We start from the raw sequence: 17866 nt of genomic DNA, 5'->3' as shown, positions 1-17866 counted from the left end.
CTACAAAAATATGTCATCCCTTCACCACTCTACTGAAGTCATCACCATAATTGGAGACAGGAGTGACAATATTTGGATGAGAGGGTGGAGCTGTGGAGGAGCGAGGGGTGGAGCTGAAGCACTGTGGCAGGCCTCACAGACAGCCTGTCATTCAAGTAGCCCCGCCCCCAAATATGCATAACTTTGGGTCAAAATGTCAAAAGGTGAGTTATAAGAAAGTGAACCTCTGCCCAGTTGTCATGAATGTTGAAATTACTGAGGCACCTTCACAGGTATATAAACACTTGAATCCTGAGCAAAATAGTCTGCTTTCTTTTGAAAACATGGCAAAAAAATGTCCTGCAAACTGCAAGAAATAAGATGATTTGGGGGGGGTTGGAGTTAAAAGTTAAAAATGTCGGAAAAACTATATTGATAATTATCGTAATTATATATTTTAAGATTATTTTACAGAAATATTGTTATCTAAAAAATTTTAAAGCACTGTTCTTTAAGGGTTCTTTGTTGCTTTTTTGCTTTTTTGTTTCCTAATTTTTAATGTCTTTTTTGTGTCGTTTCTTCTAAAGTTTCTATTTGCCTTTTCCTCATGTTTTTGAAAGACATCAAGCCAATTTGCACAGGTTTGGTAAGAAATGTCACGGAAATTGCAAGAAATTAGTAAAGGTTGACAAAAAAAATGACCTGAAAAAGTGAGAAAATTAACAAAACAAAACTAGGGGGGAAATGAGAACAGTATTTATGATTAATATAATTATGGTTTTTTTTTTGTTTTTTTTAACAATTTATGTTTTGCGAGTTTCCTGGTAATTTTCTTGTAGCTTTACTAATTTCTTGTCAACATTTTGAGTATTTTTTTTGTAAAGTTCCATAAAACCCTCTCCTTATGTTCTTGAAAGGAATCGGGTCAATTTGCTCAGGTTTTAACGGGTGAGCCATACGTCAAAATGTTGACATTTATTTCATTTTCATGGACTCTTTGTTTTTCTAGCAGAGACAGCTTTCCACATCCTTTGGTGGAAAAACTTATCAAACCATGATACAAGTCTGAAGCATAATAATGGCAGCAAACAGCAACACATTAGTTAAAACATTTATTTCTTATTTTATAATGATCATCATTGACTGCGTTCCAGAAAAGAGCAACCCTTAACCTTTTGGCTGTAGTTGAAATGCTTGACATCTTCAGCAGTTCATGTTGAAAAAGTGCTTTAAAAAAATTCAGCAACACAAGATTCAGTCTGCAGTTTTACATGTTTTTCATTTAGCATGACAGTAACTTTAATCCCACAGAGGCTTTCAACTCTAATCTTTGTAGGTGAGCTGAATTTAGGCCTCCAGGTGTTTTTTTTAATGAAATGCTTCTATTCAGAGCTTTGCAGTCCTCAGAACAGTTGAGAGCAGGTGAGGCACACAGTGACGGACTGATATCATCCTGTGTCAGGCTGCCTCCACACTCAGGTCCATGTCGTCCTCAGTGAGCACAGGACATCAGCTGTCTATGATAACAGCACATTCATATATGATCAAACATCATCAGAGAAGAACTAAAGAGAAACTGTTGCTCTGACACAGGCTGCTGTGGGACAGATGAACTCTGAGGAATGCAGGAACATTGTAGTCAATCTGTTTATGACTGTTTACCCATTGCTGTTTACCCATTGCTTTCACTGAAATTAACAATGAAGACCTCCACAAAAAAGCTAAATTATATGACGTGAGCAACTAACTGTACATAACTCAGATATGTAATATCCTATTCCTATTTTCAAAGGTAGTTAAAGTGAACGCTTGTATTGAACGTGCACTGGCATCATGTACATGTCAGTGTTGCTTGATTACATTCATGTGCAGTGTTTATACTTAAACAGAAAACATATCCTAAGAACAATAAAGCTGTCGTGTGTAGGATTTAGGAGGACATACTGGCAGAAAAGCAAATATAATGTAATATGTCTGTTTTCTTTAGTGTATAATTACCTGAAAATAAGTGCAGCTGTGTTCTCCTTAACTTAGAGTAAGCCTACAGATCTACACAGAGAGCCATTCCTAGTTTATGGAGATTGACATGTTGCACCACCATGTTTCCACGTTAGCCCAGATCGGACAAAGCAAACACTGGCTCTAAATACGGCAATTCAAGTTTTCATGTCAGTCTCCATAGTAAGGAGCCTAACTGCAATGAGCAGCGCTGGAGTTCCACTGTTTGAAAGATGAAGGTGCTTTATTCTGTTTCTAGCAGTTTAAATCACCAGGTCTGTTTGTTATGGAGAGGAAGTGACCTTTGTGTATAATTCAGCTTCTAGTAAAAACCTCCTCAACGTCTGGATCTTAAGTTATCGCAGAAAAAAGGTGACTAAACATTGGCATGTGTTGGACTAGCTGCCTGCAGCAACATGCCAAAGTGTGTCAAAAATCCTTGGATTTTTAAACTGGAACTAATCTCTGTGGATAACCCAGCTCATGGTAAAAGCCTCCTAAATGTCTGCATCAGAAAAGGTGAGCACACATTAACTTGTGAGAAAAAGGGTTGAACATGTGATGTGCGAGCAGCCCATCCCCGAGGTGCAAAACCACATCAGGGATTCACTGATTTGTAATATGAAACTGCTTCATTCTGTTTTTACAGCTGTTTCAATCACCTTCCTTGTTTGTTTCAAAGAGGAGGAAACCTCTGTGGATCAATTGTCTCCCGATAAAAACCTCCTGAATAATAAAAGCTGAAGGAATTCTAGCTGGGAGAAGTTTTAGCTGGCTGCAATCTGCAACTTACCACTAGAGGCCAGCATACCCTCCTAAATCTTACACACTTCACCTTAAAATGACAATGTTCAGCAAGCGTAATATTCCTGCAGAGGTACAAGCCCTCCACAAGAGGGCACTGCAGCAGCAGCCTGCTCACATAGAGACTGCCTGCTGCAGCGCCCATCACTCTTGAAAACTGTGGTTTACATCTGAGTCACTTTTCAGAAGACATAAAAAACAACACATAACATTAATACATGGCGTATGTTTTGGCCATTATTCTGCTATAAAGATGATGCTGTGTGAGTGCAAAGCTGACAAACTACGGCTAAAAGCTCTACTTCACATCGCAATAACTCTCCTGAAGCATTCTGGACTATCTCTACTTGGTTAGGAGCAGAAAACATACAGGTACAGTCGTCTTCAGCGCTTCAAAGACTTGAAAAGAACATTTGACAAATAGAAAGGCACAGAAGCATTGACAGAGAGTTCTTACTGTGGCCTGTAGCCACCCAGCTGAGGCATGTAGCTGGACACTGGAGCTGCTGGCAGCCAGTCAGCTGACTGGCCATCTGTAGGTGTCTGCTCATTGTCCTCTTCCAGGGAACAGAAGTCCAGAGGCTCCAGTTCCTCCTGCTGCTCCATGTGCAGCTGGCTGATGTCAGCAGGGTTGGTGCTGTGTTGGTTCCCTGTGCTGTGTGTGAAGTAGGGCTGTCGGGGGACACGCTGGGAGTGTCTGCTGCCCTCCTGCACCAACATGTCTGGGTTTTCCTCGCAGTCCAGCAGGGGCTGCGTGGACTCGGACCGTGAAAAAATAGCTTGCTGGGGCTGGGAGTTCGGCGTCTGGCCCTTGTAACCGCTGGGGGCCACCACCGAGGAGTACTGGACGGTGCTGGCAGTGGTGTCGGGCATGTCTCCGCCCTCGTCACTGTCGGACACGCTCTGGCGAGGTGAGGACATGCAGGAGGAGCCACCGATGCCGCTGCTGTGCTCCTCCGACAGATACTTGTCCTTCTTCAAAGGCAGACTGGTCTTGTCCTCCTCAAACACACATTTTCCATCACACACATCCACGTCCAGAACACTGATGCCAGATACACAGTTCTCCTTCGGTGTCTCTGCCTGCAGAGGAGGAAAAAGTCTCATTATAATCAGCCCAGAAGCAGATACGACAGGACCTGATGATGTCTAAGTATCCATAGAGAAACTTTGAAGTCATTGGGCCTCATTTATTAATATGTGTGTGGAAATGTTCTAACTCTGCACATAAAACAAGTGCCACTGCAAAACAACCGTCATGACGCGTGCGCAGTGGCTGGTTTTGTTCTGACCTCTGAGCGCATATGTGTGTGTGTGTGTATTTATGTGTGTATGTTGGTGAATCAGAATCATTCTAAACTGGCAGCTCGAGTCTGATGTCTGCTATCAGCTGACTGCCACGCCACCATCTCTCCTTATAAGGAAATGTGTTTGCCTAGGGGTGCATCATGGAGAAAGAGGTGAAGTTTTTTCTATGCACATATTAAACACCTGCGTCAGATGGTCACTGAGCATCTGTGAATGTAACAGCAGTCAGAAACAGCTGATCAGCTGTTCCTCACTCTCTGCATGCAAGCATGTTCACACACATCGCTCTATGATGCGCTCTCACCTAAAGGTACACACTGCCTGCAAGGTTAAATATCACATATTTACACCTATTTGGAGGTAGATCCAAATGCTACTACTACTACTACTACTACTACTACTACTACTACTACATTAGTATTAGTATTAATAATACCAATACTACTACTAAAAATAAGAATTTCTTGCCAATAAAAATTGATTGGAATAGCATCATTACAGGCAAATTCAATTCTCATCTGAGTGTCTCAGTCTACTGTAAGATGGACTGGGACACTCCTTTTTTTGTGGAATACTTTAAATATGACATTATTTGATGAGGCTGAAAGGCCGAGGATGGAATAAGTGTATTCATTAGTAAATAAATGCTTTTAAAAACTGTTGTCTATTAAAACATTTTTTAAAGAATGCAGCTTTAAGGTGCCCTGCATTTGTAAAAAGGTAAACATGGTCTGAGGCAGTTAGAAATTTGTTCAGAGTACAAAAAACTCAGGGAATGTAATATTAATGAATCTCAGATTTCTACTAAAATGTTTATACACACAGATGAAGCACAGATTGTGTGTACGCACTGACTGTGAATGAGGCCCAGTGTCCACATTTGTCTCTTTTAATGCCAAAATTCAACCATGTGACAGTAGCTAATGTTACATCACAGGAAGCTAACCAGAGGCTCGCCAGGCTTGTCTGTTGTAGTAGAGATGCACTAAATCTGAACTGTGTGTGCAGACTGATAACACAGCTACATCAGTATTCATCAAATACACACTGCCAAAACATTACTGGCTGTCAGTGCACATGTGTTGTTTTACGTTTTGAGTATCGTCACTATATGACAATGCTTTAGATATTCTCCAAAGCTCTAAATAGATGCTATGAATCACATGATACATTCAAAATGTATCCTGTGTACACTTAGAGCTCAGCCCTGTCCACTACAGGCCAGCCTAAAAATAGATGAGAACAGAAGGCTCGTAAACCAGAAACTCAACCTGAGTGGACAAAGTTATTTAACAAATCCTCTGATGGTGCACTGAAAAAGGCACTGAATTCAGAGAGAATGGGTTTCGGCCGCTGACAGTACCATGAATTGCACATCACATGCACCACTATCTGCCCTGTCTCAAGGTCCCATTCACTAATTATATACTATAATAATATTACAGCACAAATATGGCCATAACGCTTTGCAACTATGGCCTTTTTTGTGTTTTACTGCAGTTATCCACGAGGCAAAGTATACACGTTGCCATGTGCCAAGAACAGAGTAGGCAGAACAATGAAAGAGAGAAAAAGAAAAAGAACATACTCAAGCTACCAAGCTACGGGTCCTGAGTGAGAAGTTCAATAAGGCAGTCTGTCATGGCTGTTGGTGTGTTAACATACACACCTTCAGACTGTAAAGGACGGTGCAGGATCACTGCAGAGTCTGGGTGTGACTTCCCTTATAAAAGCCCTTCAGCTGCGACCTTTCTCTGAAGACGTAAATAATTTCCCTGTAACTGTGTGTCTGTTGATCTTTGTGCATTGGACTGTTTATGCAGTGAGGTTCATTTCCATAGAAAGGAGACAATTTAGCATCAAATGTATGCATATTACCTTATTTAAATAAGTGCCAATATTACAGGAGCACCAAGCCAAAGTTGACTTGGCAGTGCTGTTAGGGTGCATTTCACACTTTGCAGGTGTTTAAGAAAAACATGGTTTTTTTTGTCTTATGTGTGCAGGTATGTGCACAACATTTAGTGGAGTGCCACAGCAAATCCACTGAGTGGTTGAGTGTAGTGACAGCGGTCAGTCCCAGTTTGCTTTGTGACAGCAAACCTTATACAGGTTATAGTATGTTGATATACAGTTTATGACATACTGCACACATGATCACATGTGTCAACTCAAATGAAGTCCTTACTTTCAGAGGATAATCAGGAGACCAGTTTCCAATGGTGCTCTCTCCAGGATCTGGAATCTGAGGCCAGAAATTCTCCTTGATGCTGCCAGAGAGGAAAAACTGAGGGTTAGATATCAGCTTATAACTGATGGAATGCTAATAATACAACTGTAATAAAACAGTTTCATTCACTATGTATTTGATCATCAGGGTTTACAGATTTTCCCGATTGAACTATTTACATCTAGCTGTTTTTACACCTGCCTGTTCAGGACATGAATATTGCACTGTTATGCTGTCTCGCCATTCTGTGTAGAAGGTACGACAGCGTAGTGAGGGGACAGAGTTGTCTCGCCTTTCAGCCTCCACAGGAAGTAATAACAGCGCCAAGACGATGTCTGTATAAACGCACAGCTGACAGGACAGGTGTAACATTTTAATGACGTGTTATGAGTGGGACTGACTGGTGGGAGATTTTAAAAAGTAGCTGTTATCCTGAGTTGAACAGTGATAGAGAGACCCAGTTTAAAATACTACACAAACTTCATTGGACACCGGTATTGAGGGGCAGGCTTGGTCTAGGCTCTCCTACAGGATTTAAATGCAATTTAGAAATTGGCACTAATGCACATATGTTCTGGAAATGTGTGAGGATACAGAGGTTCTGGAGAGAAGTTAAGGAGGAGATGGTAGCTTTGATTGGGTATGACTTTGATCTTTTGCCTCTTCAGTGTATTTTAGCCACTAAAGTGGACAGTGCAAGGAACATTCACAATAGCAAGTTGACACATGTAGCAAGAAAGACTATTCTCAAGTTCTGGATCTCCAAGGAAACACCAGCACTGACTGATTGGTACAAGAGACTTCCCTTGGAAAGGCAAACCTCTACCCTTCGGGGCAATTTTGAGGGTTTCATTAAAATATGGGAGCCTGTTTTGAACATGGTGGACTCCTTTGGATTGGACTTGCCCTAATAAGAAAACATGAGAACTGACCACGGCATATTCTAACAATATGAATGTAACCATACCAATGTGGTGGGCTTTGTGTTTTGTTTTTTGTTGTTGTTGATTTTTGAAATCTACTTTGTTTATTTTATTTTGTTTTTGTTGGGGTTTTTTGTCTTATGTGTGTTGTGTGTGTGAAATATAACTCCTGCTGTCTTTTGTTCAGTTTGTTCAGTTAAGGTCATCTAAAGTTGTGAACAAAAATGGTTCTGTACACACATGGGAATGTGAACATGTGCAATTGCTAGCAGAACCTCAATAAATAAAATTATATATAAAAAAGTAGCTGTTAGCAGTAGGTGGCTAACTCACAGAAGAACAGCAGCTATAAATGGAAGGCATAGAGAGGGAACTTAGTAGTGGCCCTGTGGTACGATCTCTGCATAGAAAGGGCCTCTGTCCAGCGTCACACTGAAGATTCTGTAGTATGAATAGTAACAACTGTGGACAAGCTTGCGGCTTGCGGTGGAGGTATGCTCTAAATGAAGTACTTCATAGGACCATATTTAAGGCCTTAAGTGTTTACAGCAGTTCTGAATGACACATAAGTGTGTTGAAAAGCCTGACATTATTGAGAGGGACAAGGCGCATGGACAAATGGGGACCCTGCATCTCTCCTTAAAGACATTCATGGCAAGCTTCAAACCCTCCTCTAAGAGCAACATATGTGCATGTTTAAGTGTAACTTACACATCTTTTTTGTAGACACAGAGCAGCATGGTCATGACAACAATAAACATGAAGCCGAGGCTCACTCCCACCACGATGCTCTCCATCTCTCCTTGTGCTAAGGGAAACACAGACCACATTTACATTAATAGACAATTCAACAAGACCAGCGCAGCACTAAATGAACATGTCAATTTACTTCAATTAGTGTTTGAGCAGTTGATAAGTTTCCATTCTGCATGTGAATACACTGAGCCAATCATTGGTTTGAACAGAGGTCACCATCACCTCAGCACATGTGCATGTACCTCCCTGGCTTCTATAAACACCATGAAACCAGCAATTCACTGATGTTTGACATCAGAGCTTGATTTCTTTAAGTCTGTACTTCCTCTCACTCCTTTTCAAACACATAAACCAAATGATGTTTGACCACTTCTTTTGCTCTACAGTTTTCATTGTCTGTAAATATATAATAATATATAAAAAAAATATTACTTTTTTTCAAAATCAAACAGCAGGTACCTATATATTGAAGAGTCAGCAGTCTGACAAAAAAAACTAACTATATAATGTTTTTGAGGAATCACAAAAAACTGGCCTTATATTGTCAGTTAAAGACACAGAAATGTAGTGAGTCTGCCACAGATGATCAGGAACGCAACACTGTGTCATCACAACTTGGTGAGTTAGTGGGGAATTTACAGAATCATGTGAATAAGCATGGTCACGGTTCATGTACAGCAAAGTTAGATCTGACACCACTTCATGTGCATGTCTGATCACTAAACAATGTGTTGCTGCTGAACTAAACATCACAGGCAGTGCATGAGGAGAAACTTAGCAAAACTATACTGTATATGTATATATGCATGAATGAATGAATACATGTATATATGTATGATGAGCCTCACTGTGACATATTATTCTTGTTGTTGTTGTAGTCTTAGGCATCAATAAGCAGTAGCAGTATGCAAGATGTCAGAGTCCAAACTGAACTTTGGCTGTGGTAGTTTTGTGTCTCGATGGAAAAGCAGAAGTTGACTTTGGGACAATTTTTGAAACAGCAGAACAGGTCATCATATAGGGAAGGTTCCACTCACCATATTTCAGAGTGAAGAATGAATGATTAGAGCTGAAGGTTGAGCCTTGGATAGTTGAAGCTCTGATCTGGGCGTCATACTTGGTGTTGCCTGTCAGTGACCTCAGAGTGCATGAGGTGCTGTTACCGGGCACTGTGACTTCTGCAAAGGAGCAAATCAGAAATCCGAGGCTAAAGAATGGCAGTTGGAATACTGTCAAGAAAATCATAACACTAAATACACCACTGTAAATGTAAAAACTGCAGCTTTTCAGGGTACTATGTGAGCAGTACATACCATGTGCTCCATTTTCGCTTCTGTAGAATATGGTGTAGTTTGTGATGAAGCCTCGACGCTTTTGTAGGGGAATGTCATTCCACACCAGCTCGACCTCATTCCGTCCTGCTTTACCATTCAGTCTGATAGTGGGGGCTTCCAACGGAGCTACAAGCATAACAGTGACATCATGTCACCTGTCTGAATATAACGGTAGACTGAAGATCTACAGACCATTTGTGGTAACATCTCTTAAGGAACTGGTTGAATAATTGAGTAATTTTTCGCACATTATGAATTAGTCAGTGAAAACTCTCTGAACCCATCAGCTATCAGTCTGACAAAGATACGCCTTTAGGAGCAAAGACCAATATTTTGTAGTTCCGGTGTAGTCAGTGGATTTCTAGATGACTGCGGACAGGTGTGCAGGTCAAGAGTTCCTCTTCCTAGCACCGGTCAGAGCACCGGTCATTGTTTATAGTCCTTCTGGCAACTTTAGAATGCATTTGGACTTGAGAGACGATGTCTCATCTCATCTCTAAAAATGCATATCTGCATATCTGAAACACTTTCAGTGGTGCATTAAAAAAACATAATATACAATATATATGATTACTGTATGTATTTAAAAGTGAGCGATTCATTACATATCCATCTAAATCCTGCTATTGAAATTTTGCAATGACACAATAACCATTAACCCCTTGAAACTTGAGCAAATTGGCATGGTTTCTTTAAAAAACACGGGACGAAGACAACAAGAAACTTCACAAGAAATTACTATAATTCATAACAAATAAGTTACAAGTTACAAGAACATTAACAGAAAGTTGGCAAAAAAAGGAAAGAAAAAAACAAAAGGAAAGAAAAAAGGAAGTTACTTGGAAAAAGTGCCTAAATAATTATAAATACAATTCCTGGACATTTGTCCCTTTTTTGATCAATTTCTAATTATTCTTGTGAAAGGCTTTTGAATGCAGCACAAGAAAAACTGATGTCCATCTAGGTTTCAAAGAGTTAAATGCGGGTGAGAGGCAGTACAATTATCACTCCTATGTTCCTTGTGTTGAGGTGCAGCTTCACTTCACCACATTATCTGTGTTGTAAAATTTGCCTGTCTACAGGGTGATACGTGTGGAGACATGGCCAGTGCTGAGGTGCTTAAAAAGAAAAAATCGAATATCATGGCTGGCCAATCAAAACCCCTGTGAGTGCTCAGTGGGTGGGCTTGAAATTTAGCATGGCACACTGGCCATTAGTTTTTATCACAATCTAGAAAAGAAAAAATATTTCACAGAACAACACCAAAAGTAAACAACTAACTACAACAAAAAATGATTTAATTCATTACAATTAGCCATTAAAAAAATAGAATTTTTAGGCAGCATGGTTCATACACTATGGAAGATTTAAAAAGCCTAAACGAAAAAAAACAAAGAAACAAAGAAATCATGTGAAATACAATACAATACACTTCATATAATGTACCTGCTTTTACAATTATTTTATATTTTATCTTATTAAATGAAAAACACATGATCAATGACAATTATTTAGATTTTTTTATATAGCTGAATTAATATTTTTTCATGCGAAGAGTTGTATTGCATGGATAACATGCATTCATCTCCCCTCCTCATACATGTGTGGCTGTGGCTTAGAGGTAGAGCGGGTCGTCCTCTACTACGCACTACTACTGACTGTGCTTTGCATTCATTATTAGTAAGTCTGTGCTGCTCTCTGCTGGACAACTCTAAAAACAACAATACATGTCTTCTCTCTGATTTTAGTGTTGTGGTTTGACAATAATATAGCATGGAAAGTTCATAACATGATGAAAATTTTGAAAAATGAAAAAAAGATGAAAAATATTAATTCAGTTGTAAGGGACATATGGGAAAATGACTACCATTGAACTTGTGTTTTTTAATTAAAATATGACTGAGAAAAGGCTAATCTAAAAGGGAAATACATGTAACAGTACGCAGGTTTCCCTTACAGATTTGCACAAAACTTCAATATTTTGAAAATATCTATAAAACGCAATTGTAATATGACTGTGTTCCTACTGAGTGATGTTCTGCAACTTCTCCTCTGATAACATTCCAAGAAGCATGGTGATGGATGTTCAAAACAGCTTTATTTATATTGCAGCCACCACACTAGCTGTCATTATTTCCAATCCAAGGCCACGTAGGCGTGTTATGGAACCATAATGGAAAGGCAAGCCCCACATACCTGGGAGTGGCCATATATGTGGTGATAGTCCACAATTTCACAGAGGAATTGTGGATTCACAACTTGCAGATGATCCGCTCAACTTTTGAAGAGTTATGTGATTTAATAACACCTCTTGTAGCTCCTACTGCATCATGAGGGAGCAAGTTCTTACTGACAAGCACATAGTCATAGCATCATGTGACCTAGAATATCCAAAAGTGTTTCCATCGCAGTTTTGTCATATATGGCCTTTTCAAATTGTCCAAAATACCACCTTATGCATGCAGAAAAAACTTTCATTGCAAACTTATTGTATTTTCCAAATTGATGTGTTTCCATTAGGTCTATTTTGTATCCGCACTTTCAATGTGCTCAATTTGATGGTTACTAGAAACATGCCTAATTTATTTCACTTTATTGCTTAATTTCACTTTATTATGAGAGTTTTAAATCTTCCACAGACTCCATGGTTACCAGCTTTAAAAAAATTTAAAAACTATGCTCTTTTTCATATTTTTGGAAATGAAATATGTTTGAGTTTAGTTCAGTCTAAAGTAAGACTTTGTGTTTCCATTTATCAGGAGCATGCAACGCTTACTGACAGAGGGCACTGTTGTTAGTTTTAAGTACACACTGTCAGCTGGTGGCATGGACATTTTGAAATGTCTTCCTGTTCTATGTAACCCATATTGTTTACAGTTTGATCAGCAACTTGAGACAGTCCAGACAACTTTTTGGTTAATCACTATAAATGGATATCTGCATAGGAATAAGTAAATCCAAGTAGATCAAGTAGAAAATAGCTATCAAAAGCTAATCTGTCATCAGATGATAACAGTTGGGCTCTAAGATCGCTTTTTGGCAGGCGCCTTCTGCCTCTTTTGCTCTCCACACAGAAAGTTTACATGCAGACAACCAGAGTCCAGCTAAAATGTGATTGGTCAATACTGCTTGGACTACACATCTAAACCAGAACACTTCCGATACCATAATCTTCTGCCAACAGAATCTGCATATGTATGCAGGTATGTGTGCTTTTAGAAATTAGTCTGATATTATCAAAGGATGAATGTTGTGTCCATAAATAGTATTTTTATAACCCCCTTCTGACATTTTAATTTTTCACAATACTTCAAAATACAATGCCTCACTACTCACAGTGTGTCACTGGTAAGTGTTATCTTACCTCCTTGCTCCAGGAAGGCTTCTACACTCAATGGTTTCCCGGTCCCTCCAGAGTAGATTGGATACACAGACACATTGTAGAGGACAAACTTCTTCAGGGTGCCTGGATTTGACAACAAGATCAGGAGATCAATCAAATGCTTATTTAAAGTAAAGCCTGTAGACTCTCAAAAAAAAACTATGGTCCAAGTATCAATAAAGTGATACAAGTTTAGCCTTTGAGTAGGCTTGAAAGGTACCTGTAGAAGTTTCTAAAGTCTGTAATTTGATGGAAAGCAGCTGCTGTCAGCTGCATTGACAAGTTTCCACAGTGGACCAAAAACAACAGGTAATGTAACGCAAGCTTTCCTAATCAATCTGCATTACAAAAACTACATCGTTGTCATGAAGACCTGATGCTGCCTGATGGATCACACAACATCAGCAGGTTCACTGACTCACAGACTATAGAAATGAGTGAAAAGACTACCTGGAACAGTAGGAAAAATCTAGCCAGCAGTGCGGCACTTTAAGGTGCAGTTAACCGCATAAACACCAGGGCATGCCTCAAAACTGCTGCAGTAAGAAAAAAATTCACAACCCAAACCATATCAGCCAGCTCTTCTACACACAAAATGAGCTTTGGCAGATTTAGAACTCTTACACTCTCATACACAAGTACTTTAATCAGCAGGTGGTGTAACTACAACATGTAATGTCAGTTACACAGTACTAAGGCTGGACGATACGGCTTTAAAATAATATTGCAATATATGTGTGTGTGTGTGTGTGTGTGTGTGTGTGTGTGTATGTATGTATGTAAATAATTATTAATATTGATGTGTATATATAGAGAGATATAGTAATATACATCAATATTTTTAAATGTCCTTTAAACTAATGTTAACAACTAAAATACATAATAGCTGAATGAACTGCAGTTACAATTGAGTGAAATACAGTAGCCACTGTCATATAATAAAGTTAAATACACTCTGTTTTAATAAAATGTAATAAAACGGAGTTATAAAGAAGTTAAAAAAAAAAGTCATTTTATAATGAAATTTAGCGAAGTATTGTTAAAATTAAATAAACCAAAACAAGTGAACTTGGAGCTTCATGTCAACAGCTGGATGTTAGCATTAGCAGATAGTTTAACTGATACCGCGTTGGCTTTAACCATGAGGATTCATTCACTGTGAGCAGGCAACAAACTAACAGCTCTCCAGTTCATATATTACTAATATTTGCAGGTCGCACTGGTGCTCTGTGGTCACAAAATGTGACGAAATAGTCACATTCAAGGCTCTGCAGATACAAACACATCTTACCTCCTCACACCGACACTACGACTCATTAAGTTAGACTGTTATTGTGATGCTGTTAATGTGATGATTTTTTCCTCTGTAAGCTGGAAACAAACTAACAGCTCCAGTTCAAATATCAATAGTAGTATATTACAGTGAAATGTGTATAGCAGCCCATGTCACTGTTGTTCGCTGCAGTTTCATGAATTTATGTAGCTTTATCCTACAACTGGCACAAAGTAACATTTGAACACTGTCATTCTGTGCAGGCTTATTCGGGTTTGATCATCTGTGCTGTTGTTTACACATTTGGCTTTTTATTTTTATTAGATATATCACTTTAATTTTAATTTGATAAGAAGACTGTAACATACTTTTTGCACTGATACAACAGCTCATTATCAGCATTTTGGAATTTAATCAAATTATCCAATTCCACAGAAAATTTGTGTTTCCACTTCTACAGAAATCCAATGGATCTCAGCTCAGTCAAGACTTGTTTACTGGTGTTTCCTACTGAGCTGTCTAGGTCACTCACTTAGTTCCTCTGTAAAAAAAAAAAAAAGGCTTAACTCGAGGCAGCATTACTAAGTGATTACATTCTCGTTCCTTTCTCTTTTTTGATTAAGTATGTGATATAGCACACAACAACCTTTTACAGCCAATTTACACATCTGCAAAGGGGAGTGGTTTATTCTCAATATGAGCATATTTTGGGTGAATATCCCTTTAATGGCATTTTGAACTCATCTCACAAACTGCCCTCAGATACTTGAGTTTGAAGAAAAGAGTTTACCTCTGATGGCAGTGTTTCTGGCGTTCCTATGTTCCCTCTGCCAGTCTGTTTCTTCAACACTGACCCACTCCACCACATACTCGGACGGAGATGTACTGTTGGGGGGCTTCCACTCCAGCCACAGCTGGCCCTCATGGGGCCACACCTTCAGCTCTTTAATTGGGGCCAACTCTGTAACACACACAGATACACTTGATATCACATGATTGATGTAAGGCTGCCCAAAATCTTCTCAAGTTTTTTCTTTTTCTTCAACCAGTTATTTCTGGCTGACAGCCTCACATCGCCGGATGAAACTAATTCAAAAAGCCTCTGGACATCATTGGATAGACCTCCAACCAATCACAACAATGGAACATAATTTAGCACTGAGTGACGAACAAAGGTAAACAGACGGCAGCATACAGAGATGAGCTGTGAGTGTGTAGCATCAATATTTTCATGAATGGATGTTGCTATTTTTGCCATCAGAATTTTAAAAAGGTACTTAAACAGAAAGTTCCACATTAGCTGCAGCCATCTTGGTGTATGACACCCCGATACATTGCAGTTAAGCATTTCGTGGGGAAATACATCAATGTTTAGGTGGTGGTATGAAGCTGGTGTAAAACTCTAGATGGAACTTCAAGGAAAAGAAGATAAAATTGAAAAATGATTGAAGATTATGAAGATTAATTAGAAAATGATAAATTAATTCTTAATCTGACACACTGTTCAGCTTCAGTTTTCTGAACAAATCTTGCAGGTCTGTCTATGCTGAATTACATGTATTTAGGTTCATTACTTAGAAGAACATTTTTCACTTAGAGCTGGATAGTTCTCTGAATGTCAAATAACGAAATGTATTTTATATTTTCTTAAATTGTTGTTCTGTTCATCTTGTGTGATTTATTTATTCCCAACATTATCTGTAAATGTATGCTATTTGCAAGATGTCATAGACCTGTAGAAATAATGGTTATGATAATCAGATCACAAACAGAAATTCCTAAATCAGAAACTGATATAGCTAATTACCCAGTGCTTGTCTATGTTTTGCAAGTACCTGCAGAATATGCCTTCGCCTCACTGAGAGGAGACTGCAAGTATTAACGATTTATAAAAAGGAGTGTTGTGCTTCGCCCGCAAGTGGCCTCCGTGCAACAAATGGTGTTAAATAATACCAAGAGCTGAGGGGAAGTGAATGAGGGGAAGAAGAACTATTAATAAAACACAGTGAAAATAAAAATGAGCTTGCAGATTTGTCTGAATGCCAGGTTGCCTTTCTGAGCGTTCTCAAGCCGAATACAGAAGTTACTGGTCAACAAATATCCATCATCAGTGGTTATGTAAGGGGCATGTAATTTGTGGTTCACAGGCCGCAATATGAACACCAGTAAGATAATTTCAAAGATATTTCTCCCAACAGACATTTAGGTGTTTCTCATTACAGAACACATCAAATAGTGTCCATTAGGTTTCAAACTTAGTAAGTTTCACTTGGGAGTCCATACTAGTCATAACAACAGGAAGCAGTTTGCTCAGTTTACTACCTCCGTGCTTCTTCTCCTATCAGAGGCTCTGCTGGGTCCTGGTGATTAAACTCCAAATGGACTGAACCTCTGTTGTGTGACAAAAATAATCTGGAAAAGTGGAATATATAGCCCAATTTGAAGGAAACAAACTCGGAGTACTGACCTGGATTCAGGACTCTTTTTGTCTTGTTTGCTAACAAGATGGCGCTGTGAGTGCGGCAGCCAGTTACAGCGGCTCTTACCCACTTTCTGTGTTTTTAGCTATTATTGTGGTTTTTCTTTTCTTGTTTATTTTTTTCTTTCAAGTGGTAGTACTGCACTTGCACAGCACAACTACGCATGTACAAATGGCCACGCTATTAGTCTGTTTTTTACTTGTTTTCGGACTTTTAAAGTCCGCATCTGGAGACCCGTTCAGCCACGGCTCCATTGTTTACACACGGGAACAGCTGTTGGCGCTGTGCCAGGCCAGGACACCGTCTTGGGAGAGACCGGACATCCCCGCCGAGCTCCGTAGGAGTACGAGGAGATGCAGGGCAGGAGTGAAGCGTCGGGAGAAGAGAGACGCTACAAGCCGACGGTCCCGTCCATCATCATGGGAAACGTGAGGTCTCTTCCAAACAAGATGGAAGAGCTGACAGCGCTGACCCGGCTGCAGTGGGAGTATCGGGAGTGCAGCCTCATGATGTTCACGGAGTCATGGTTGAACGAACTCACTCCGGACTCGCTCATAACTTTGGACGGGTTTCATCTTGTCAGAGCGGACCGGAGCTGGAGGGAGAGTGGTAAGAAGAAAGGCGGGGGCCTCGCGATGTATGTGAACGAGAGATGGTGTAATGCTGGACACGTTAGCATTAAAGAGCAGCGCTGCACGAAGGATGTTGAACTGCTGGCGGTTAGTTTGCGCCCTTATTATTTGCCGAGGGAGTTTTCGCATGTCATTGCGATTACAGTGTACATCCCCCCCTCGGCTGATGCTGCTGCTGCCTGCGAGATCATCCACAGTGAAGTGTCCAAGCTGCAAACATCCCACCCCCAGTCTCTGATCATCATCTCAGGAGACTTCAACCATACATCGCTCTCCACCACTTTCCCAACATTCAGCCAGTATGTGGACTGCCCCACTAGAGACAATAACACCTTGGACCTACTGTATGCAAACACCAAGGATGCATACAGCTCATCACCCCTCCCCCCACTGGGTCGCTCAGATCACAACCTGGTGAGACTGCAGCCCATTTACATACCTATGGTGAAAAAACAACCCCCGACCATACGGTATGTGAAAAAGTGGTCTGAGGAGGCCACTGAGGCGCTGCAGGACTGCTTCGAGACCACGGACTGGGATGTACTGTGCGGCCCACACAATGAGGACATTGACACCATTACACACTGCGTCACAGACTACATTAACTTCTGTGTTGAGAACACTGTATCCACCAGGAAGGTACGGTGTTTCTCTAACACAAAACCCTGGGTGACCCCTGAACTGAAGGTCCTGCTGAAGGAGAAGAGGAGGGTCTTTGGATCTGGGGACAAAGAGGAGCTGAGGAGGGTGCAGAAGGAGCTGAAGAG

The 17866-nt window shown here is 40.1% G+C and overlaps 1 protein-coding gene across 3 annotated transcripts in view; it reads right to left on the bottom strand.

The window, feature by feature from the left end:
• Positions 1 to 1078: 1078 nt before the first annotated feature.
• il6st (interleukin 6 cytokine family signal transduce) overlaps positions 1079 to 17866 on the bottom strand; it is a 37100-nt gene continuing 20312 nt past the window's right edge. For all 3 annotated transcript variants that reach the window (XM_088071112.1, XM_088071113.1, XM_042508940.2), the window contains 7 exons: positions 14778 to 14948; positions 12697 to 12798; positions 9312 to 9458; positions 9036 to 9176; positions 7954 to 8050; positions 6278 to 6359; positions 1079 to 3864 (listed from right to left, as the gene is read on the bottom strand). In XM_088071112.1, coding sequence (XP_087927238.1) covers positions 3235 to 3864; positions 6278 to 6359; positions 7954 to 8050; positions 9036 to 9176; positions 9312 to 9458; positions 12697 to 12798; positions 14778 to 14948 — 1370 coding nt within the window. In that variant the 3' untranslated portion in view covers positions 1079 to 3234. The remainder of the gene's footprint in view (positions 3865 to 6277; positions 6360 to 7953; positions 8051 to 9035; positions 9177 to 9311; positions 9459 to 12696; positions 12799 to 14777; positions 14949 to 17866) is intronic.

Source organism: Plectropomus leopardus, chromosome 20 (assembly GCF_026936395.1).
Source record: "Plectropomus leopardus strain MGB_pleo_1.0 chromosome 20, ASM2693639v1, whole genome shotgun sequence".
NCBI lineage: Eukaryota > Metazoa > Chordata > Actinopteri > Perciformes > Serranidae > Plectropomus > Plectropomus leopardus.
This window is presented reverse-complemented; position numbering and strand designations above follow the sequence as displayed.